Below are 26655 nucleotides of genomic sequence, written 5' to 3'. Positions count from 1 at the left end.
GTTCGCATCCAGGCTCCACGCAGGGCGAAGGTTCGCATCCAGGCTCCACGTAGGGCGAAGGATCGCATCCAGGCTCCACGCAGGGCGAAGGATCGCATCCAAGCTCCACAGAGGGCGACGGATCGCCCCCAGGATCCCCGCATGGCGACGTCGGTCCTCCAGGTCCCTCTGACGGCGACGTCGGTCCTCCAGGTCCCTCAGAGGGTGGTACGACGTTCCTGGTCTCCGCCCGGGACGTCCTCCACTCCCCGGTCATCGTCATGGTTGCCATCCAGTTCCGGTTCCCCGCCAAGGAGGTCGCTCTGGCTCCAATCCCCGCCAAGCGCTTTACTCAGCCTCCCGTCAGCACCGAGGGCGTGGCTCCTTTCCAGATCCTCCTGCAAGGTGTTGTTCCGTTCCGGCTCTCCGCAGAGGATGCTCACTAGGCCTCCGTTGCTCCCAGGCGTCTAAGGAGGCCTTCCTCGGAGTGCCCTGGCCCGCCTGGCATGGGTTGGTTTTGGGGCATCAGGTGTCGCCCCTGGGGGGGGGGGGGGAAACTGTCAGGGATTCACCCTGCCACGCCCCCCTTTGTAGCTGTCAGGGATTCACCCTGCCACGCCCCCCTCTGTAGCTGTCAGGGATTCACCCTGCCACGCCCCCCTCGATAGCAGTCAGGGATTCACCCTGCTACGCCCCCCTCTGTAGCTGTCAGTGATTCACCCTGCCACGCCCCCCACGATAGCAGTCACGCTGCTTTCCAAGATTACCGACAGCTGTGGCTCATTAAAGAACAGACTACTTAAACTCACGTTCTTGAGTCACAGGCTGTCGGTCGTTATATTGTCAAGCTGGACAATCGCGTGGCTGCTCGACCGCCGGCTGTATATCCGAATTCCACTTCCGACTTGGATTACTCATTGCCGAAGGCTTTATGGATTATGCTTGGGACATTCGAACTCATAGCGGACAACGCGTATCGAGCGGATGTCTTTGTTTGTTGTTTTCAACGGCTTATGAGTGTTTTTTTGTTGTACGGTTGTTGAAATAAAAGGACAATGATCGGACTATATCGGCTTCCGCGTCTGCAGCCTGACACCCAGGTTACCAACGACCGCCACAGGTATTGTTAGCCAACAGGGTGCCGGTAAAAATTGGGCTATTGTTAGCCAAAGCAGGAGAAGGAAAGGAGGAAGACATCTACAGAGACAGCAAGGAAAGGAGAAGTGGAGGAGAGTGCAGGTCAGGGAAAAACGGTAGACCCTGACACAGCGGCAACCCCGGGAGCATCGGCCGGCCAAGCTGGATCTAGCTTCTCTACGGTATGTGTCACAAACTCCACAAGCTCCATGCTTCTGGGTTTGCTAACCGCTAAGAGGCGGAGCTGCATGCTCTTGTGCATGGGGAAGAAACTGCCGAAAGGCATGCTTCCGAAGCCTGCAAATGGGAGCTGGACCGGGCAGGTGAGGTTTGAGAAAGGGACAAAGGTCCCTCTGGGAACCCTAGGAACTGGGGCGCAACTCTGTCTCAGCGAAAGTGTAACCAAAACCGTTAGGAGTAAGGGCACCCTCCTCGAAGTGTGCCCATCAGGAGCCTCCGCATAGAGTGCAAGTGTGCTTGTCCAAGACTTCCCTCCTTCAGACCACCTCCACCAACCCTGGATGGGTTGCGAGGCCTTCCTCGGAGTGCCGTAGCCCACCTGGCAAAGGTGGGATTGGGGCATCAGGAGCCACTCCTGAGGGGTGGGTAATGTCAGAGAACCACCAGACATGCCTCCCTCCAAGGCTCATACTCTTACTCAGCCTCTCCCTGCTACTAATCAGCTATACCTGTCCTCCTCCCACTAATCACTTACACCCGTCCCCTTTATAAGGTCCCTATTCCCCTTCACGCACGGTCCGATCCACCAGTTATGACCATAGATAACCTGGATATCCTACCTCTCTGATTCCCTGTGCTTTCATGCTTTCAGGCTTCCATGCTTCCATGCTCCCTGTACTTCCATGCTCCTGATTATGCTTCTAAGGAGCACTCAGTTAAGTGTGCCATTTTGCTTCAGTCACAACTCTTGCGTATGTATTTGTGGACAATAAAGAACATTTAGTATTAGTCCCGGTTTCTGATGCTTGGTCTATCCGAGACAACTGCTATGAAGGTCTCAGAATAATAATAATGACAGACAGCTTGTAAGCTAGCCTCACTGACTGTGTGTTCAGGATTCTATTGCCCATGGTGTGTGACTCAGTATCTCTATAAGAATGATGACCTCACTGTTGATCTGAGGTGCCCTCATCATAGCTGGATCAAAAAGACAATGATGAATCACCAGTTTAGCAGTAGATCTTTGTATCTTCCCACCTACACCAAATGTGCCTTTACAAATACTAATGATTCATCAATCTGCCCAACACAGCAAAAAAATCAGCAATAGCTATGACCGGCCTCATGTTCTTTTCAAAATAACAAAACAGGTCAGGGTTGATTGGAGTCATTTTTCTTATAGACCATGTCTTTCTGAGACTTTTAGATTAGATTTGATTTGTTTAGATTAGATTAGATAAGATTCGATTCGATTCAACTTTACTGTCATTGTGAAAAGTACATTTACATCTAACCAGTGCATAAATGGCCTATTTACAATAAATTACAGTATGTTAAATGAGGCTAGGGATCCATATGTACAGGGTTGAGAGTGACCAATGTACAGAAGGTGCAGCAGGTAATAAGGATAAAACATGCCAAGAAGACAACATGCTCAATGACATGATATACATATGTACATATATGAATGCGTGTATTATACAGTATAAACAGAATAAATATGAATAGAATAAACAGACTTGAGTCCTTGTCTGACCTGGTTAATAAATACAATATGATAGTATCAATTCTAAAATGAATACATTTTGTTTGGTCCCCGGTCAGGGAACCAACCCCAGCCACTCCTAGTGCCTGTCCCAAGCCCGGATAAATGGGGAGGGTCGAGATAGGAAGGGCATCCAGCGTAAAAACGTGCCAAATCAAACATGCGGATGATCCACTGTGGCGACCCCTAATGGGGGAAGCCGAAAGAACTAAAGTGTTTTGTTTGTATTCATTTCAACAAAACAGTCAGTGGTAACAAAGACATGACAAGATCCCAGGAAGCAGTGTTGAGAATTGTAAATAAATAAAAAAATCCCTCTATTTTATTGAATTTGTCTGTGGCCAGTATCTGATCATATCTCTGATAAGTCCTGATAAGCTATTAATGGTGTTTGTTCTCTTGAAGATTCTTGAAGATTTGGTCTAAATTTTAGCTAGTCTGGGTCTTTTAACAGACTTGGTCATGTTGGTCCAGTCCACCTTTGCAGTGGTGTAAAGTTATTGAGTAAATGTACTTCGTTATTGTACTTCAGTCGTCTTTTTGGCTATGTTTTAGTATATTAAATTTATGATTGCACTGATCAAGCATAACATTAAGACATTATAACATTGTTAGTGGGTGGGATTTATGTTAATCACACAATGCATGTTAACATTTTGTCCTCATATTTGATGTGTAAAAAGCAGGAATAATTGGCAAACATAAGGTTTTAAACAAGTTTGACAAATTGTGAGGGCTAGACGACTGGGTCAGAACATTTCCAAAACTGCAGCTCTTGTGGGATGTTCCCAGTCAGCAGTGGTCAGTTTCTATCAAAAGTCGTCAAAGGAAGGAACAGTGTTGAACTGATGACAGGGTCGTGGGTGGCCGGGGCTTATTGATACACGTGGGGAGCGAAGGCTGGTCCGTGTGGTCCGATCCTACAGATGGGCTGTTAAATGATGTTGAAGGAAAAGAGGTGAAGAAGCTGGAGGAGTTCAGGTACCTGGGGTCAACAGTGCAAAGTAATGGAGAGTGTGCTGGAAAAGTGAAGAAAAGAGTGCCAGCAGGGTGGAGAAGAGTGGCAGGAGTGATATCTGCAAGAGTGAAAGGAAAAGATTATAAGACTGTGGTGAGACCTGAGATGTTGTATGGTTTAGAGACAGTGGCATTGAGTAAAAAGAAGGAGGTGGAGCTGGAGGTAGCAGAGCTAAAGATGTTAAGGTTTTCGTTGGGATTGACGACGATGTACAGGATTAGAAACAAGTTTATTAGAGGGACAGCGCATGTAGGACGTTTTAGAAAAAGGTGAGGGAGGCGAGGTTGAGATGGTTTGGACATGTGCAGAGGAGGGACATGCGGTATATCAGTAGGAGAATGCAGAGGATGGAACCACCAGGAAGGAGGAAAAAAGGAAGTCCAAGGAGGAGGTTTCTGGATGTGGTGAGGGAAGACATGCAGGAAGTTGGTGTGAAAGAGGCAGGTGTGGAGGACAGGGGGGTATGGAGCCGGATGATCCGCTTTGGCGACCTCTAATAGGAGAAGCCGAAAGAACAAGAAGATTGAAAGTATTTTTATTAGATTTGTATTTTATGATTTCCAGGTTTTTTTACACCTCTGCACCTTTGCACATTTGTTAGGTTCATAGCTTGACTTTACGTAGTCTATTAGTTGATGACTTTTGATTTATATGGTTTGTGTCTGTAGTACACGCTGGTTCCCAAGAATGTCAGACTGAACACGAAACATTTTCATGCAGAATATTCTCCGCACTGCTTTTAACATGGACTAACAAGTTAAAATCGATGCATTTGTTAGCATCAAACCTCTTCTCTTGATCTTGTTGTCATAATGCAAGACAATCTATAATAAAGTTCACAAGAACCCAATCCAAATGAGTCACTGCACAATTATGCGACACCAAATAACATCTGTAACGACCCATTAGCTATTGATTTTAGCCCACAGTGGGAGGCGAAGTCTTGCTGTATTGACTGCCTGTTCAAAACGCAGAGTGCTCTCTAAAATGAGAGATCGATGCTAAAATGATTTGTGTATATTCTTCCATTGTGTCTTTACCTTACAGCAGATTAGGATTCCAGTGTCCATGCAGCTGCACTGAAAGGAAAAACAAAACTACATGCGTTTAGTTACTGAAAGATTCGAGCAGTATTAGTGAAAACAATGCAAAGTGAATACTTCAATGTAATTAAGTGATTTCCTAGTGAATTTATTACAATTACAAAGATGCACATCTAATGATCCAATATGATGATACTCATTGTAAAACAATGCTTGACAAAAAAAAAAAAAAAATTTTGGTTGCAATTTTACTGAAAAGGAGTTAAAAAGCCCAAACTACACAATATCTAAATAGTATTACAGCTCTGATGTTTTTCATGCTATTTTGGTGCTAAACAAGTCTGATCCTGAATATCTTTAAAGGATTTGTACTCAACAAGTATCATCACTACAATGGCAGTAAGTCGATTAAAAAAATTTGGACTTTTTTCCATATATTGAACACAAGTTCATTGCTGGGGCACACACCAATTTTTCAAACCTTGGTTTAATGGCCTATATGTTTGTAAGAGCTTGAAGCAAACAAAACAACCCTGATAAAATCTGACAGACACAAGGAGAACATATCACTTCATATATTTTCAGGATGCTATAGAGAAAAACCAAGATCTTTCTTATCTTTCTGTTTCATTTTTTGGAGTAAGTTTCACCAACGTGGTTAATTACAGCACCTGGCAACACGCAGCATCTACACCAAGAAAATACAATACTGTTTTCCTGAACTATGCCCACTGCAACTGTGATATTGATGGCACTGAGGAGACAGAGTCTGATTTCATCTTATCCGCTTTCACCAAGCTGAACAGAGCTTTTATTGATCTCTGTCAGAGAGTCTACAGGATCTCCATAAAAGCATTTCAGGAGCTGAGCCAAAGCATGAATATATGAATATCCTGAAGTGGCTCCGATGCTGCCGGCTTTTAAAGCTCGACATTTTTCTTCCTTCCCCTCTCCCAGTAAACAAACTCCCAAAAAGGAAGCGACAGAATGCATCATTGGAAAATGGCGGTGCCAAGGAAAAAGCTTTAATAAAGTTGAGAAGCTGTGAGTGTTGCCCTATTGTCTCGCAAATGGTTTCCCCTCAAACGTAATCTGACTGCTGTAAAACTCCAGGTTTTCCTGTTAGATGACATCATAAACTGAATTCATGTACAAAATGCTCAAGAAGAAAGAAATTTCAAACTTATCAAACCAACTTCACATTAAGTGTATATATTATTATTATTATTATTATTATTATTACTATTGTTATTAATCATCAATGAACAGAAATGTAACATTTTATGAAAAATGTTACAAGAGGCTATCAGATGTTAAAGGATGCTAAATGCTAAATTTCCATATGCTAAATGATATTCGAATATGTTTTAATGGGATGTTACAGTGTATCACCAGATTTTAATTGATGTTATCGCATGTTTGAGTATGTCAAAGAACGTTTCCACATGCTAATTGGTCATAAAAGATGTTAAACGATTTAACATGATGTTACAGGATATTATCACGTGTTGCAGGATGTTAAACGGTGTTAAAGGATGTTTGAGGATGTTAATGGATGTCACCAGATGTTCACTGATGTTACAGGATGTTTCCAGATGTTACAGGATTTTAATAGATGCCACCAGATATTACAGGATGGTTAATTATGTTTCCAAATGGTAAAAAAATAATAAAGGGTGTTCTCTAAGATGTTCCAGGATGTTTACAGGATGTTACCAGAGGTTACAGGATGTTACAGCGTGCTACAGGATGTTCCAGGATGTTTAATGATGTTACAGGATGTTATCAGAGGTTACAGTATGTTAAAGCATGCTAAAGGATGGTAAATGATGTTGAAGGATTTTCCAGTATGTTGCAGGGTGTTATGATATAGTGCACTCGAGCGGACGCCCGGTAAAGGCGTGCCAGTCTGCGAGGAAAACTCGAATGAGTGAGTGCGAGTGAGACAGGCGAACGCCGGAGGAAGGCGGGCCGAACCAGTGAAATATGTTACAGTGGTGCCAAACCCCATGCTGGAACAGAGGTATGACATCAGGGAGACTTTGCAATGGAGGGAGCGGGAGTTTTAAAGTGTCTGTGTTTTAGGGAATTATTTAGTACCAGGTTAATGCCATGCTGATTTAAATGCAGATAGACAAAAACAAAGAAATGGTCGTAATCTGAAAGAAGGAAGCGCTATAACAAGAAGTATCAACTGGAGACAAAGTGTGCAATTAATGGTGAAGCTATATATACGTGCAAATTTTTAGAGAATGTGGAACTGGTGCATAGACAATCACATCACATGGTTCAGTGTGTTGCAGTGGCTGATGGGGAACGTAGTATATGTGTCGCTCGGCATAATTATGACAGTTGTTGTGATGTGTTCTGAGGCTTTTTTCCTGTGATGAACAAACTCTACATACCGTGTGCTTATCAGCAATCTTTTAGGATCAGTACACTTTACATGGATCTCATTAACTAAATTAAATAATTACATGTATGAACCACTGTTTATTCCAAAATCATATAATAAACATTGGGCAGTAGAGAAAACCTACACAGTCTTCATTCAGTCTCTCATTAGTGCTTCTCTTGTCATCTCTCGCATACTGTTAATTCTCAGGTACAGTATATTGAACCTAGACAGAATGACAGTGACACACTGACAGCTGTGTTACTGCATCAATTTTCTTTATGTGTGTGTGTGTGTGTGTGTGTGTGTGTGTGTGTGTGTGTGTGTGTGTGTGTGTGTGTGTGTGTGTGTGTGTGTGTGTTAATGAAGATCTGAATGTTCTGGATCCAGGCCCATCTGTTCACAGTTTTTTTTCTTTCTTTAATAAGGCCTATCTTCAAAAAGAAAGCTATAATTATTTTTCAACAAATTTCCACAGCAAGTCCATTCAGCTCCTGCAGTACAAGCTGTCAAAAGTCATTTGCAAACAACCATTGAAACATCCCTTTGATTTCAAGCCAAGAACAGGCTGCTGGGAAGTGCTTAAATAAAAGAGTCAACTGTAATGAGCAGAAAAATTGAGTTTTTTTAAGAAGCCCATTCTCTGAGAAATGACTCGTCTGATTCCATAAAACAATTAAACTTGTGTAACGACAGTGCCAGTTTTAGTTTTCATTACAGTCTCACAATATGGCAGTCGGTATTAGACTTCACTTCCCTTTAGATACAGTCATGTTCACGGCCTGCATCAATAGATGTCTGATGGAACACAAGATGCAAAGTCTCACTTCAGGTGTTTTATAATGTTTCAGTGCCTGCGTTTTCAAAGATCATCCTGTCACGGATAGACCAGGCATCAGAAACCAGGAGTAAAACAGATTGTCGTTTATTGGTCTAAACATGCAAACACAAGAGAGCAGGAAATGAGACTGTAGCCAATGGCAAACTTTACTGGGTGCATGGAGCATGGAAACTGAAGGGACAAGAGCAGTAGGTAGTCCGGATGATCTATGGTCATAACCTGTAGATCGGACGGTGAGTAAAGAGGAAGAGGGGTCTTATAAATGGGACTGGTAAATGGAGGACAGGTGTAGGTGATTAGTAAGAGGGAGAGGCTAAATGAGTGTGTTGAGTGTTGGAGGGAGGTGTGACTGGTGGCTTTCTGACATTAACTCCTCCTCCAGGGGCGGCTCCTGATGTCCCAATCCCACTTTCGCCAGGTGGTCCAGGGCACTCCGAGGAAGGCTTTGCATCCCAGGTCTGAAGCGGAGCGATGTCCTCTGTGGAGGTCAGAGAAGGGGCGATGCCCCCAGTGGGGCTTGGAGACTGGGCGATGTACTCATTGGGGCTTGGAGACTGGGGACTGGGTGTAAAAAAAAAAAGTCCAGCCCGGGGCCTTCCCTGAGAGGTGGAGGCTGTGGTGGTGGTCGGCCATTGTGAGTGGCCTTATGGCAACAAACACCTCAGCAAAGTGCCTTGTAAAACTGGAGTATGCACTGATGATGTCCCGATTGGCATTCACATCACGCTCACCCATGACAGAGCCTTCCCGGTTAGTATTGAGATTAGGAACCTGACCTAATAATAAATTATTATTATTATTATTATTATTATTATTATTATTATTATTATTATTATTATTAATATTATTAATTATTTATATTATACTTTAAAGTTTAAATCCAAATCTCAAAGTTTGCAAAATTTAAATCTTATGAATAAACAGTAAGATATAATGGCTGAAAAAATTACAAATTAACTTTTCAATTCATTGCAATGCTTCTTCTTGATTTGATATTGAATTAATAAATTCAAGAACAAATAAATAAATGAATAAATATATGTGTTAATAATATTTTAGTTTTATTTAATTTCAATTAAATTAATTTGTATTACATTTAATTATTATTATTATTATTATTATTATTACCATCATCATTATTTTGTTAGTTTGTTTTTATTAAAATGCAAAACAAATAAATAAACGAACAACCAAATTAGTTAATTGTTAAATTTAATTAGTAAAAAACAGACAGACAGACAGACAGACAGACAGACAGACAGACAGACAGACAGACAGACAGACAGACAGACAGATAGATAGATAGATAGATAGATAGATAGATAGATAGATAGATAGATAGAGTACTTAATTAATTCTAAAGGGAAATTCTTCAGCTCCTATTAAGCCAAGACATTTTCTCCAAAAAAGAAAAAAAAAACACCACAAGAAGTCCTTTGTATATAAATATTTATTGCAGAGGAGGTATTTTATGTACATGCTATCACAATATAACACCATATAAATCTACCAAATCTCCATTAAGTGTATGCTAGTAGCTTGTCATAGAGCATTTATTATAACAACCACAAATTACAGTGGGTTAGTTACAGTTTTACTCACTATGCAACTTGTTAACAGTCCATAAAATGTATCATTATTTTTTTTAAAGTTCTATCAAGGGCAGTGTAACATCAGTCCTACTAATTTCATCGGATCATGCAGAAGCCACGAGAGCAATAGTTAAGACATTACAGCATTAAGTGGTAAGTAGTGTTTTCCCCGGTGAGTCTCTCTCACACACACACACACACACACACACACACACACACACACACACACACACACACACACACACACACACACACACATATATATATATATATATATATAAAGGGCAAGGGGAAAAAAACAAATACACAAACATCCAGCAAAAATGAAAGTAAAGATCTTACTAAGATGTTGTAGGTCAGGAGTCAGTGGAGCGCTCATCACGGCATACGACACAGTTGAGAGTTGATGGGCAGACTTAGGTACGCTAGATAGATGCACTACGAAACACACAGACATTTTCCAGGACCATTCTCTATGTGACAAAGATGGCAAGGTTTCACACGTTCATCTAGCATTAGGCTGAGAAGAACCACACCACTCGGTTGTGTTTATAATAAAGTCTGTTCAAAAAGTCCCTCCGCAGTAGCAGCGTAGAGTCACGTAGAGTAGGTTATAGGAAAATATTTGTTTAATGAGACTCATTATTCTTCCTCGCTCGATAAATGTCTTTATCTATTGAATCAAGCACAGTATCGCGATGTGGTATTCTTGTCTCCGGAAGAGCTGCTTGAAAGTTTCCACAAATGAAATAAATGTATTTATCACCAGATTTAAAAACGTGCTACACTACGTACTCTACGCAGCCACAGCGGAGGAACTTTCTGAACGCACTATAGTATGGGTACGCCGCACTCGCGAAGTGGACAACACAATGAGCTGGCTTCTTTTTTTTTTAATATTTAACCCTTTATTTTAGTCGTAAATCATCTATTTGGATTATGCATTACATTCTGTGTTCAAAAACATACACGTTGCAGTCTGTTTTTTATCGTTCAGCCACTGAAACTGACAGATTCTTGCTCTCAAGACGCCTTAGACGTGTAACGTTTATAGACGATCTGCAGGGCTTTTAAACCTTTTTGGTACTCATGCAGAATGTACACTCTTAGAAAATTAAGGAGTTCTTTCATAAGATATGTAGCATCCATAGTTAATATACAATATGTATATCAAGACTTTGTATCTGATCTGAGGAGTTTGTAGAGGTTTTTAGCAAATTCAAGACCCAATTATCAACATCTGACTTATATATGACAGCTTTGACCACTGTTGGCAATCTCTTCAGACGATTCGCTTTGGACCCACCTTCTTTAATTTTATTTCTTTATTTGTATTATTTTCAACATTGTACATTAATATTGAAGACATCCAAACTATGAAAGAACACGAATCGAATCATATTCTAAACAAAAATCAGTGAGGTGAGGGTGCTTTGCTGATGACTGTCAAGATTTTGTCAATATTGAGGTCCCATTGCTACTACATCATTTTGCCATGACATGCCATTCTATCTGGTTTACACTTAGATGAAACATCATTTGTTTTCTAATAGGACAAAGACCCCAGACACAACTCTAGGTTATGTAAAAGCTGTTTGTTCGAAAAGGAGAGAGATGGAGAGTAAATCAATTTGAGATGGTTTGGGATGAGTTAGACTAGAGAGTGAAGGAAAAGCAGGCAACAAGCACTCAACACCTCTGGATTTCTTCAAGATTGTTGGAGAACCATTTCAGGTGACTAGTTGAAGACAGTTTGAATGTCGTCAGTATTAATGTACAATGGTAAAAATAATTAAAATAAAGAAAAAAACACTAAAGGAGAAGGTGTGTCCAAACCTTTGACTGGTAATATACATACGTGGCATTCATGAACACTCCATAACTACATGAAGAACCCCTCATCGTACAGAATTTTCTAAGATTGTACAAACTTGAGCATTTTTTCTTTTAACCCTATCACTAAACATCCTTCCTGTCGATTGACACGTCACAGAGACGTCTGAATGGTTTATAATAAGCGCTCTGAGCCTTGTTAATATTACTGGCCGTCCTGCTCTAAAACTCTTCATGTCAAATATATAACATTATCAGATCCAGTGATGCTGACGAAATGCCCACGTAACAAGGTTCGAGCTGTAAAAGGGACAGGGTTTTATATCCACTTTAAAGGTCACAGGAAATGACCCATGCAAGATACACAAACAGCGTCGTCTCCGCTGGAATGGCAGGGAATAATTGTATATTAACTGGAATGTGAACTTGTTAAAAACATTTTAAAGAATTAAACGAATGAATGAGCCCCACTTTTAATGGCTGAAACCTTCTAAAGATGAAAGATTTGTACTGTCAGTCAATTCCAGAATCATTGGCACCCATCAAGAAATGAGAAAAACTTATTGATGAAATAAAATATTACACAGAATATATATATATATATATATATATATATATATATATATATATATATATATATATATACACACACACACACACACACACACACACACACACACACACACAGTAATCCCAGATTTATTGCGGTGTTTACGTTCCAAAACCACCCGCAATAAACGGACGCCACCCCAAAACTTTGTCTTTTTACACTGTACTTAATTTGCATATACAGAGTAGCAAGAAGATTTTAAGGTCAAATGTCACTTTTTTTCTAAAACCATGTGTGCCTGTGACATGTATGTAAAATATATACTTTATATCAATGTGTACCATAGGATGACGCTTTAATTAATTACAAATATATATACAGTTGGTCCCCAAGTTCGGTTCGACTAACAATTTTTTCTATTTTACGATGATGATAGTGGTACAGCAAAATGTAAAATATCTTACATTTCACACTCATCCATGCGCCCGCTGCCACATACTTTACATTTATATACTACAGGAGTGCATTGTGTGTTTGTGGATTTAGAGAAAGCGTACGACAGGGTGGAGAGAGTTGTGGTATTGTATGAGGAAGTCAGGTGTGGCAGATAAGTATGTGAGGGTGGTGCAGGACATGTATAAGGACAGTATGACAGCAGTAAAGTGTGCAGTAGAAATGACAGACTGGTTTAAGGTGGAGGTTGGACTGCATCAAGGATCGGCTCTGAGCCCTTTCCTGTTTGCAGTGGTGATTTACAAGTTGACAGACGAGGTCAGACAGGAGTCTTCCTGGACTATGATGTTTGTGGATGATATTGTGATTTTTGGTGAGAGGAGGAAGCAGGTGGAGAAGAGCCTGGAGAGGTAGAGGTACGTGCTGGAGAGAAGGGGAATGAAAGTCAGTAGGAGAGTAAGACAGAGCGCGGTTGCATGGAGAAGAGGGGGAGAAGGTGGAGGAGTTCAGGTAGCTGGGGTCAACAGTGCAAAAAAGTGTAAGAGAAGTGAAGAAAAGAGTGCAGGCAGGGTGGAGTGGGTGGAGAAGAGTGATAGCAGGAGTGATTTGTGATAGAAGAGTATCTGTGAGAGTGAAAGGGAAAGTTTATAAGTCTGTGGTGAGACCTGTGATGTTGTATTGTTTAGTGGTATTGAGTAAAAGACAGGTGGAGCTGGAGGTAGCAGAGCTGAAGACTTTAAGGTTTTCATTGGGAGTGACGATGATGGACAAGATTAGAAATGAGTTTATTAGAGGGCCAGCGCATGTAGGACGTTTTGGAGACAAGGTGAGGAAGACGAGATTGAGATGGTTTAGACATGTGCAGAGGCGGGACATGAGGTATATCGGTAGAAGAATGCTGCGGATGAAGCTGCCAGGAAGGTGGAAAAGAGGTAAAAACAATTAGCAGGTTTATGAATGTGGTGAAGGAAGACATGCAGGTAGTTGGTTTGAAAGAGGCAGATGTAGAAGAAAGAGTAGTGCTGACTCTGATGTCTCGGCTGATTCACTGTGGCGACCACTAATGGGAGCAGCCGAAAGAAGAAGCAAAAGAAGAATTTATATATATATATATATATATATATATATATATATATATATATATATATATATATATATATATATATATATATATTCATTTTCTAGATGGGTGCCAATAAATTCCCAGCAAAACCAACTGCATTTCCATTCCCACATGAGATGTGTTGTTGGTTTGACTGATATTTGACTCTCATCATACAGATGAATAAAGACAGGACGGGATACGAGCTGTGCTTTCCCTTAATAAGACAAAGGACTGATACAAGACTCTTCAGATAGGCACGTTCATACCAGCAAATTTGGAAGCATTGAAAGGTTTCGACTTAAAGCAATATTCCAAATAAAAAACTAAAACAAACAAAAAAATCCAAAGCCACGTACCATTGCATGAGAATGACCCAATAAATAAACACAAATAATTCCATTAACATGAACGCAGTGACAGTATGTCTGTATACACACACCTCATTTAGTCCGAGAATATACTAGTTACTAAAGTGCTACAGGCTAATTGTCCCCACAAGCAACCACGAAACTGTGAATTGGGTTCACAACAGAAATGTAAATAGATTTGCATTTGATATGCATTTGAGTACTCTTGTGTATTACTCACGCGATACCTTTTCGAAAACGTCACTTCTGTCTTTGGCAATTACTTTTCTAACATGTCACTTCCAAACCCAACAAACCCAACCCGACATAAAACACCAAAGATCATGCTTATCCTAAGACAATTCATGCATGCTCCTTCCGAGTATTGTTAAAATACATAGATTATTTCCAGGTGCTTCGGTTTTGCAGGAAAGTGTATTGAATTCTACAATCCCATATGACTGACGTTGTAAAAAAAAAAAAAAAAAAAAAAAAAACATGCTACAGATGCAGCTATTATGGAATTATGAAAAAAAAATTCTGATTAATAAACAAGGATATATGTGATGAGGAAAGGCAGGTTGTTCTACATTGCACATAAAGAGTTGCATAATTCTCATACTACTGTTTGTGATTAAAGAGTACTTTGTAAGAATCTGGAATGCTTGATGATTTTGTTGCAAGTTTTTTGTTTGTTTGTTTTAGTAACTTCTTTTTTTTTTGGAAAAAAAAAAAGCACAAAGAAAAAAAAATATTTTGTAAAGAAAGGCAGCTTGTGCGACTTATTTTTTTTTTTATTCCCAGAAGTCACCAGAAATGAGATCTAGAGTTCCAGGGATTTATAAGATGACACAATGCACGTACGATGAGAACTACGTTTTTAGGCGTCCATATTGGTCAAATGTCATGCTTTTTTTGTTGAAGATTGGTCATCAAAGTCCCATGGGCATACGTCTGCCATTTTGGCACCGCCTGGACCTCCTTTGGAATTTGGACTTTTCTGTTTCCCTATAGAGGAGCCAGAATTTCTGGTCACTTCTGTAGTTGAATCTTCAAACTCCCATGGACAAATAGCAGCTTGCTTGGTTTTTCCTATTGCCGTGTTTGGACTTTTCTGTTTTTCCATCACACCCGTGTCTTGACTTCCTACATCCCAAGGGCAAAGCTCAGCCACTCTGGCTTGGCTGAGAGGTCTCTCTGTTGGTTTACCTGAAGAAGACTTTTCTTTTGACTTTGTTTTGGCTCTTTCATTTTCCGTTCCCTTCATCTTCTCTTTATCTTTCTGGAATGTTCTCATAGGGGGTGTACCCTTCTTTGTAGCAGTGGTCTCTTTCGTTTTAGAAACCTGAGTGGGGCTGGGAATCTTTTCCAAGGTGGGGCTTGTTGATTCGTAATCCCATGGACATACATCTGCCTTGGAACAGCTTCCTGAAGATTTCAAGGGCTCAGGAAGGACATCTTTTGCTGCTCCTTCAGTTAGGATTGTGCCCTTGCCTTTAATGTCCATCACTGTGCTTAATTTGTTTTTGACCTCTAGAGATGTAGGTTTATTTCTGTCCTGACCAATGGAACAGGATGAGTCTATAGATTTTTTTGGCAATTCGTCAAAGTCCCATGGAGATACATCTGCTTTTTGAGATTTGGTTCTGCCTGTAGATGTCTGTATATGAGATTGACTAGAGAAATTTGGTTTGGGTCCATCTGTTTGACCTTGGCTCTCTCTACTCCCATCCTCCCAAGAACAGATCTCTGCTCTGTCTATTGGCTTCTGGTTGTGTCTTCGGCTCGAAGGTGACTGATCTGTGCCTTTCTGTTTCTGCTGTTTAGCTGCCTTGGTGCTGTTGGAGTGGATGGTGGTGGACTCTTCGGCAGCAATGGACACATGCTTTTGTACCCTGTTCTCTGAGGGAGTGGGCAAATCCTCTAATTCCCAAGGACACACCTCAGAAATATTGAAACCATCTTTGCCTTTTACTGACTCAGAACAGATGGTCATTTGGCTTTCACTAACCTGATGTTTCATTATTCCAGCTTTGCCAGATGTCTGCTTGTATTCTACAGACTGACTGATGATCATCTTCATGTAGCCATCTTCATTCTCAACAGGGCTTTTAGCTCCTTTGTTCTTTTGTTGAACACTTTTGTTAGGGTCCTCTATGGACTGGGTCTTTCCCGTTAAACCCAGGGTCCTCTCCTTTGCGCTGGCAATGACGCTTAATGACTTTTGCAACATAGACGTCCTCGGATGAAGAGGCTTTTTGTCTGCCGTCAGATTGTGAGCACTGGCTGATTTACACACCAAAGGAACCGACTCGGTTGACTCGCTGGCAACGTCAATCTTCTCCGATGATTTTTTCTTTACCAGCTTCTTCCCCATAAGTGTTTCAAGAAGTGATCCCTCTGTGGAAGTTACTTCCATCTTATCGGTCGCCGAGCTGCTAGAGTCCTCACTTTGGTCTCGGACGTGATCATAACTACTGTGGGATTTCTTCAAGGAGAAAACCTTGTTCTTCAGGGACTCCTCCTTGGCTGGCTTTGCTGAATGTGATGGTTCAAAAGTATTCTTCCTCAGCATACAGATGCTGTTACGGTTGCTACCATGTTCCCCCAGCTCCTTGTCGTCTCTGCTATGTTGGCGACCCATAGTTTCTGGGATCTCGGTGATGCGTCTCATGAGGGAGCGTCCCAGGCCTTTTTTGGAGCTGCGTTTCTTTTGCAGGTGAGGGTTGTTAGCCAGCATCTTTTTCCGTTTGTAGATCTCCAACTGGGAATATAGCTTTTTGAGCTCGTCCTGTAAAAAAAAAACAATATAGAAAACATATAGGAGAAACGTTTCAGCAGTGTTTGTGATCGATATAAGGTAAAAATACACAGATAAGCAGACTTTCTATTGCACAGAAATCATGCAGTATGAGTTATTGTATGCAACTACAGACGGTGCCACAAAGATACCTGAACATCAGAACATGCTATTTGACAGTGACTAAGTACAGGACAGTCTGGGACAGTATTGGTTATAAACATTTTCTGTGTTCTATTGTTAGGTCTGAAACAGTCTCAGTTTTCTTTTGGGTTTTTTTTGCATTTAGTTTAAACCCATTACAGACTATCCACCTAAGCAGAAACCCATTTTTATAACCCTCAACAAATTATCCTTGGGACTGAATATGTAGTGAGAGACTTCTTCAGCCTTAACAAAGAAACAAAAACCTCTGCTCACATTGGTATATTTTTCCCAAAGACTGTCGCAAGACCTTACGCCACAGCCATTAATAGAACTGAGCTGGCCCATTTCGTCTGGTGTCTGCAATAAAAAACTGCCATGGCTCAGTTATTTTATCAGTGATAAAGACAAGGAGATTATGAACATGTGTATTTACAGGTATATGGAAAAGCAGAGAGACAGTGCAAAAAGGACAAAGTGTATACTAACCCGAATGTCCTCTGGGTCTAGACTGTGCTCACTCCATGCAGATGTGATGCTGCTATTAAGGTAGGAGCCTGATCGTCCCATGTCCAACTCGTCCTCGTAAGCCTCGGCCGTTATGTCGTCTCTTAGTTGTGTTCCCCCAAACAGGAACTGTAGGAGGGACATGAGATGTACAGTGAGAAAAATAAGTATTTGAACACCCTGCTATTTTGCAAGTTCTCCCACTAAGAAATCATGGAGGGGTCTGAAATTGTCATCGTAGGTGCATGTCCACTTTGAGAGACATAATCTAAAAAAAAAAATCCAGAAATCACAATATATGATTTTTAAACTATTTATTTGTATGATACAGCTGAAAATAAGTATTTGAACACCTGTCTATCAGCTAGAATTCTGACCCTCAAAGACCTGTTAGTCTGCCTTTAAAATGTCCACCTCCACTACATTTATTATCCTAAATTAGATGCACCTGTTTGAGGTCATTAGCTGTATAAAGACACCTGTCCACCCCATACAATCAGTAAGAATCCAACTACTAACATGGCCAAGACCAAAGAGCTGTCCAAAGACACTAGAGACAAAATTGTACACCTCCACAAGGCTGGAAAGGGCTACAGGGAAATTGCCAAGCAGCTTGGTGAAAAAAGGTCCACTGTTGGAGCAATCATTAGAAAATAGAAGACGCTAAACATGACTGTCAATCTCCCTTGGACTGGGACTCCATGCAAGATCTCACCTCGTGGGGTCTCAATGATCCTAAGAGGGTAAGAAATCAGCCCAGAACTACACGGGAGTAGCTGGTCAATGACCTAAAAAGAGCTGGGACCACCGTTTCCAAGGTTACTGTTGGTAATACACTAAGACGTCATGGTTTGAAATCATGCATGGCACGGAAGGTTCCCCTGCTTAAACCAGCACATGTCCAGGCACGTCTTAAGTTTGCCAATGACCATTTGGATGATCCAGAGGAGTCATGGGAGAAAGTCATGTGGTCAGATGAGACCAAAATAGAACTTTTGGGTCATAATTCCACTAAACGTGTTTGCAGGAAGAAGAATGATGAGTACCATCCCAAGAACACCATCCCTACTGTGAAGCATGGGGGTGGTAGCATCATGTTTTGGGGGTGTTTCTCTGCACATGGGACAGGGCGACTGCACTGTATTAAGGAGAGGATGACCGGGGCCATGTATTGTGAGATTTTGGGGAACAACCTCCTTCCCTCAGTTAGAGCATTGAAGATGGGTCGAGGCTGGGTCTTCCAACATGACAATGACCCGAAGCACACAGCCAGGATAACCAAGGAGTGGCTCTGTAAGAAGCATATCAAGGTTCTGGCATGGTCTAGCCAGTCTCCCAATAGAGAATCTTTGGAGGGAGCTCAAACTCTGTGTTTCTCAGCGACAGGCCAGAAACCTGACTGATCTAGAGAAGATCTGTGTGGAGGAGTGGCCCAAAATCCCTCCTGCAGTGTGTGCAAACCTGGTGAAAAACTACAGGAAACGTTTGACCTCTGTAATTGCAAACAAAGGCTCCTGTACCAAATATTAACATTGACTTTCTCAGGTGTTCAAATACTTATTTGCAGCTGTATCATACAAATAAATAGTTACAAAATCATACATTGTGATTTCTGGATTTTTTTTTTTTGATTATGTCTCTCACAGTGAACATGCACCTACGATGACAATTTCAGACCCCTCCATGATTTCTAAGTGGGAGAACTTGCAAAATAGCAGGGTGTTCAAATACTTATTTTCCTCACTGTATATCCATTAGGTGATACAATAAAAAAAAATCTGACCTTCTGATCAGTGACCCTGAACCTTTATGTTTGAACTACCACCTCCCCCTATACGTAGATTAAACGGAACAAATATCTAGCATTATATGAAGCTAGTCTTCCTGGGTATAGTTACATACTGTATACCAGCCCCATCTAAATGGCAGAGGAGGAGGTGTCGCAGCTATTTATAATAATAACCTAAGTGTCAAACAAAAAATTCAACAAAGATGTAACACTTTCGAACACCATCATAAAATATTGAGCGTCCAAAAGCAAATCTAGTCAGTCAGACTCCCCAGGGCCATACTCTGATTTTCTCGTAGAATTTGCAGATTTCATTACAAATATAGCTACTTCTTTAGAAAAAGCATTCATTGTTGTTGACTTTAATATTTATTTTGATATTCAGAAAGCCTCCTTAGAACAGCAGTTGTGTTCATTTGAGATTTAGTGGGAATTAATCAGAACATTATAGGACCCACTCATAGTGGTGACACACTCTTGATTTAATATTAACATTTGGATTTGATATAAAAAATATAGTCATAATTCAACAGTCTGAAACTGTTTCAGATCATTACCTTATCTCTTTTTAAAATCTGCCTCAGTCACTGCATTAGTACTTTACCACGTTACCGTGTTAAGCGTACGTATATTCACTTCAACTACAGCAGCGAGTTTCATCAATAATCTTCCGGAGTTATCGACATTTATTAGATCTCCGTCTGACACAGCGGAGCTCGACTGGGCCACTGAGAGTCTAGAGCGTAAATGGCGTCAATCCAAATTAACAGCATTTTAAAAAGCACGGAAGGAGAATCTCCTGAGTTACAGAAAAGCGCTTAGTGCTGCTGATCAGCATATTTCTCCACCCTCATAAAATAATAACAAGCATAATCCTAGATTTCCTAAATACAGTAGCGAAATTAACAGGAAATAAAAGCATTGCACTCACATGCACACCATCAATAGGTAGTAATGATTTGATGAACTTTTTCAATAATAAAGTTGAAAACATCAGGCAAAGAATCGAGACGATTAATATAAATCCAAATAATTTTACAAATAACCCCGTAGACAGCAGTGTAATTATAACAGACAATCAATTACAAAGTTTTACTCCTATTTAAGAAAATTATTAAATTCAATTTATTTCTTCATCAAAATCATCAACCTGCATTCTCGATCCCTTGCCTACAAGTTTTTTCAAACAGGTAATTGAACCTGTTATATAATAACATTATAATTTATATAATAATTAATAAAGATAATTAACTCTTTCATCAGCACTGGTTATGTACCAGAATCCTTCAAACTGGCAGATATCAACCCCCTAATTAAGAAACCTGACCTTAACCCATGTCAGCTGTTTAACTACAGACCAATATCAAATCTCCCTTTTATATCCAAAATTTTAGAAACGGTTGTAGCACATCAGTTCTGCTCACATCTACTGAGGAATAAAATGTTTTAAATGTATCAGTCAGGATTTCGGCCTCATCATAGCACAGAGATGGCACTAGTTAAAGTGGTAAATGACCTGTTATTGGCCTCTGATCAGGATTTTGTCTCTTAATTTTTTCTTCTCGACCTTTTGACACCATTGTTCATACTATCCTCTTAGCTAGACTTGGAATAAAGGGAACACCTCCCTCCTGGCTCAGGTCTTATTTGACTGATCGCTATCAGTTTGTTGATGTAAATGGTGAGTTCTCCATACTCTCTGAGATAAAGTTTGGTGTTCTTCAAGGATCTGTCTTAGGCCCACTGCTTTTCTCTTTATATATGCTGCCTCTGCGTGTAATTATACATAAACATGGTATTCGCTTCCATTGCTATGCTGATGATACACAGCTGTATGTTTCAGCAAAGCCAGATGTGAGAGATCAGCTTAACAATGTTAAGGAGTGTGTGAAGGACATTAGACAGTGGATGCTTGACACCTTCCTTCTGCTCAACTCAGATAATACGGATAAGACTGAAACACTTTTACTAGGACCACATGCAGCTAGAAGCAAACTTTCCGATTACGTGGCATCTCTGGATGGTGTTTCTGTTTCAGTGTGAACAGCAGTCAAAGACCTTGTGATGATTGACCCTAGTCTTTCCTTTGAGTCTCACGTGAATAACATTACCAGGATCGCCTTCTTTTACCTTAAAAATAAGGTAAAAGAAATATGTCGTTGTTACAGGATGCAGAAAAACTAGTTCATGCTTTTGATATATCTAGATTAAATTACTGTTACGCTTTACTGTCTGGGTGTACGAGTGCATAAATTGCATAAATAAGCTTCAGTTAGTTCAGAATGCAGCACAAAGGGTCCTCACTAGATCTAGAAAATATGACCACATTACCCCTGTTTTAATCAGCTCCCAATTAAATCTCACACTGATTATAAAATACTACTACTGACGTATAAAGCACTTAACGCACTCACGCTGTAGTATCTGAGCGAACTTTTGTACCAACATGATTTTCCACGCCCACTTAGATCAAAAGGTGCAGACTATTAATATATAAAGGTGCATCAAATAATGAAGACTACAGCAGGGGGCAGATATTTCTCTTTTAAACCCCACAGTTATGGAACAACCTTTCAATTGGTGTTCAGGACTTGCTAGGTTATGTCCAAACTAAAAAAAATTATTTAGGCAAGTCTTTTATCTGTGGGTTTTTCTTAGTAAAGGAGCAGATCTGGAGGGATCATGGATATAGAGTGTTCTGTGAACTGGGATATTTGTATGCTGTCACCCCCTCACTCTCACTCTTATCTCAGAGATCCCTCATGTCTGTGTTACCTTCTGGCTCTACCTTTTAGTTATGCTTCCATAGTAAGTCTTCTCTCTCTCTCTCTCTCTCTCTCTCTCTCTCTCTCTCTCTCTCTCTCTCTCTCTCTTTTTATACATGCTCCTAGGGCACCAGTGACCACTGTTCCTGCCCCTCTCCCTCTCCTCAGATCTGCCCGCTTGGTCCTGGCCTGCCTCTGGGTGGTGTTCTCTTCGATTGGAGGCCACTCTGTGAAGCTATTGACAGATTTGGACTGTTTTTAATGTTAATAAATGGACATTTGGTGCCACCCAGATGAGGACGGTTTCCCCCCTGAGTCTGATTCCTCTCAAGGTTTCTTTCTTATGCCATCAATTTCTTATGGAAAAACTTCCTTGCCATAGTCGCCACCGGCTTGTTCATTATGGACAAACTTACACTTATAAAAAAACAATCTTATTGATTCTTTAATCTTTTTCTTTCTTTATCTGTGTAAATCTGCTTTGAGACAATGTTCGTTGTTAAAAGCGCTATACAAATAAAAAATAAATTGAACTGAAATTGTATAAATAAGGATTAATTGAAGATGAGGTTTACCTTTGGAAGGAGCAAGAGTCCCAGGGTAACTGTCACCGTCAAATGAGTGTGAACGAAGAACAGCATAAGCATCCAGTCAGGGTGCAGCTCAGATGCAAAAGTAAATCTGCAAATAGACAGCAAATGAATAAAAAAAACACATATGTTCACAAAATGTGCTGATTATATACATAATTTTTCCAAAACTATTCTGTCCACAACACTTATGTCTAATTAAGCAACGCTATTCAGATTTGTTCCGATTAGCTGTTATAATCAGCTGCACTCTTCTACTTTTGCACTCTTTCACGTTATCGACTTAGGACAGATTAGCAAATAACCTGCCTGATTTATCTTAATTTCTGACTAAACACCAAAAAAGGTTATGGTGAAATGGCTAAAAACACTATCCTCACTAGCACACCGTTACCCCCATCCGATTAAAAAAGTGTAGAGAAAAACACCTGCACAATGGTATAATAGTCATACTGTACCACAAGGTTCAGTTCTAGGACCCCTGCTTTTCACAATATACATGCTTCCCTTGGGAAATATTATTAGAAGGCATGAGATTAGCTTCCACTGTTATGCTGATGATACCCAGCTATATCTCATCAAAACCAGATGATACAGTTTAATTGGCTCGGTTAACTAAGTGTGATAAAGGATTAAAAGATTGGATGACACATAACTTTCTATTATTAAATTCTGATCAGATGGAGATTTTGCTAATCGGCCTTAAAACCAGTACACAGAAGCTCCAGCATTTCAACCTGCATTAAGAAGAATGTTCTGTAACTACTAGTTCGACGGTAAAAGACTTGGGAGTTATTTTAGGAACTTGTCTTTAAAAAATCAACCATGTTACAAAAACAGCTTCTTCCACCTATCCAGTATGGTATATCCAGGTATATGGTATATATCCAGTATAGTCCAGTATGCAGCAGCCAGAGTTCTCACATGGTCCAAAAAATATCACCATTATAACCCCAATCTTATCGTCCCTACACTGGCTACCTGTTAATTTTCTAAATCGACTACAAACTATTGCTACTTACCTACAAAGCCTTAAATGCTTTGGCTCCCATTTATCTATCCAGTCTTTCAACACGCTACAATTCGTCATGCTCCTTGAGATCTTAAAACGCTGGTCTTCTACTAGTTTCTAGAATAGCAAAGTCCAGTAGGTGGTAGCTAGTAGAGCTTTCTCACATTTAACCCCTAAACTGTGGAATAGTCTTCCTGACAGTGTTCGTGGCTCAGACATCAGCTCTGATCACATGCACATCATCAACTTGTGCTGTTAATATCATGAACAGCAGCTACGCAAATTTCTCTCCACTGCTGCTCTTTCCCTCCCCATCCCGAGGCATCCTGAGGATGCTCCAGCTCCAGTCACGTCCCACCTCATGAAGATTGTGGACCTTTTTAAGAAGTAGATGCCGCAAACACCCCGAACCATCTAGAGACGTACCAGCGCTATTTGTATTTCACTTCATGTGGAGTTTGGACACTGGACCTCTTTGAGTGTTTAAAGGCTCTGGCATGGAGAAGTTGGTGTTGGATCTATGATGATCTCAAATGTTGATCTATTTTTTTTATTTGCTCAGTAGCTCCTGGTTCCATAATGTCAAATGACTGTAGAAGACTGTAGAAAGGACATTACTCATAATCTTACACTCCAGTGCTCATGTTAGTTCTCACTCTATAGTGTTCTGTATTGTTTAGAGATTATGATTAAACTCTTGATGTCACCCAAATGAGGATGGGTTCCCCTTTTGAGTCGGGTTCCTCTCAAGGTTTCATCCTAATAACATCTAAGGGAATTTTTTCTTCACCACAGTCGCCCCAAGCGTCATCATCACAGATAAACACACGTCATTTACTTTAGTTGTTAAATTCTGTAAAGCCAATTCATCTTGAAAGTGTGCATTGTAGTTGAGAAGGCCAAGGTATAAGACACTTAAGTTCCTCGAATACACACCTTGTCTTCATGGAGTTCGCTTTGTGCACAGGGGCACCGTTGAACACTTTTGGACTAGTTCTTTAAAACAAAGAGTAAATGTGAATTTTTGCGTGAAATCTGCAGCAGAAATATGACATGACATACGTTTGACATATGACTATGCTGCAATGAGTCGTTCGAGGTGTTTTGATTGGTACACATGCTTCAAGAGCGGAAAAACATCACTAGAAGACGACAAGAGATCAGGAAGACCTTCGAAGAGCTTAACCCCCGAAAATGGCAAATTTTCACACCCACCCTACTCGCTAGATTTGGCTTCCTTTATCACAATGTCCCTCTTTTGCCGCCCCCTTTCCTTAAGGTGAAGATCCAGCTCAAGAGTTGCCATTTTGAAACCACTGTGGAGATCCAGATTAATCACAGAATGCTGTATTAGGGGACTATATTAAAGGTGATGGTGTGTGAACACAGATAAATAAAGTACTTTTTTGTAATGGAGTCAGTCTCTAAACTTTTTTGATACCACCTCATACATGTGAGATGGCTGTGTGTGCACATACCTTTGGCTGCATATTGTAACTATTAAGCTTTTTCACTTTACACACTGCCATAATTTAACATCTAAAATGGTTACCCACAAGAACCACAGCTTGTCATTTGTCTTTTGTACCTGTAATGCCACCTGGAAAGGCAAATGTAGTGCACTTCACTGTAAAACTCATTTAGTGCATATAATTACACATTAAAAGTCACAGTTGTATCTTAATTAAACAATATATCACCAAGTTTGACATGTAAAAAGGAATAAAAAAAAGCTACCATTTGCATGTGACCTCACACTAAACTGAGTTACTGCATTTGTGCTGAACTGGATTATTTTCCTATAATATTTATAAAACAAGTGCATTAATTTAAACCTATGATTTGCAGGCACACTATTGTCCGACCAGGTGATATCAAGTCAAGTCAAGTCAATATCAAAAACAACTTCTAACCAATCAGTGAAGAATTCAACAGGACACCAGCTTCCATTTAAGTCACGCATAATATTGCAGTCTGCAGGTTTATCAGTTTACAGGGCTTTTTCTCTAGCACGAACACGAGCCCTGTTCTCATTCACATGCTTTGGTGGCATTTATTCAGAGCAGCCTTTTCATCAGCATTCAGACTGCTCTCTTACTGTTAGACAGGGTCTTTAACTATAGCCCTCAATCACACAAGCGACTGAGTCAGAACTTTTTTGTGACCAATCCATCAGAATAAAGTCTTTTTAACTTCACACTGGTGAAAATTTTAAGGAAAAAATGGTAGCACTGTTATAAAGAAAGCGTTTATCTATTTATTTGGCTACCGTGCGTTGGCTCCACTTGTTCTTTTTGTTAAAGTTGGTCAATAGAATGAAACACCTGAATTGTTTGATGAGGATGAAAAAAGTTTTGAATTATATGATCTGGTCTTCAGACATTCCAGATCTTCATCTGAACACCTTTGGGAGATTATAGATTGATATACTGTGTTATGCTAGAGCTACATTGGAAATTATTATGGAGATACTGTATAAAATACAAATGTATAAGCATAAATAATATAGAAATATTATTAGATCATATAAACAATACATAAATGTTTTTGCCCCAGTGCAGTTCTAAATTCTTCTCTATTAGATGCCATGGAGCAGTTAAGATGTTGTGAAGACCTGTGATAGTCCTTACTAATATACTTATGTATTTTTTCAATGCTGACCAAATCCTTTAGTACATGCCTTAACTGAAACTAGGTGACATGAAAAGGGAAACGACCGGACGGACAACAAACAAACAGGCCAAACAACAAAAAATCTAACGGACATTATCTTTGGAAAAAAAAAAATTATATACTGGATGGTGAACAGGCATGCAAACCAGAGGATACTGAGATATTTTTAAATTGGAAAGGAAACTCTAGTGAGTAATGGAAATTACAGGACATTAGAAATCAAATAACTAACAATCCATGAAACTAGCAACTAACAGGACATTATCTAGGGAACAAGAATTTGGAGACATTAAACAGTAAGAGACAATGAAGCTATGGTATATTGGAAACTACTGATCATTGAAAATATGGGGTAC

General features: G+C 40.2%; 1 protein-coding gene across 2 annotated transcripts in view; it reads right to left on the bottom strand.

The window, feature by feature from the left end:
• Nucleotides 1-14098: 14098 nt before the first annotated feature.
• Nucleotides 14099-26655, bottom strand: part of gpr158a (G protein-coupled receptor 158a) — a 144356-nt gene continuing 131799 nt past the window's right edge. The window contains exons 9-12 of one of the 2 annotated variants that reach the window (XM_083544584.1): nucleotides 22600-22705; nucleotides 17453-17599; nucleotides 17240-17323; nucleotides 14099-16810 (exon numbers count right to left, since the gene is read on the bottom strand). In XM_083544584.1, coding sequence (XP_083400710.1) covers nucleotides 14924-16810; nucleotides 17240-17323; nucleotides 17453-17599; nucleotides 22600-22705 — 2224 coding nt within the window. In that variant the 3' untranslated portion in view covers nucleotides 14099-14923. The remainder of the gene's footprint in view (nucleotides 16811-17239; nucleotides 17324-17452; nucleotides 17600-22599; nucleotides 22706-26655) is intronic. The other variant, XM_083544585.1, reaches the window with a different exon arrangement.

This window comes from Silurus aristotelis (assembly GCF_946808225.1).
Source record: "Silurus aristotelis genome assembly, chromosome: 1".
Classification (NCBI taxonomy): domain Eukaryota; kingdom Metazoa; phylum Chordata; class Actinopteri; order Siluriformes; family Siluridae; genus Silurus; species Silurus aristotelis.
The sequence above is the reverse complement of the archived record's forward strand: the minus strand, read 5'-3'. Positions and strand labels throughout refer to the sequence as shown.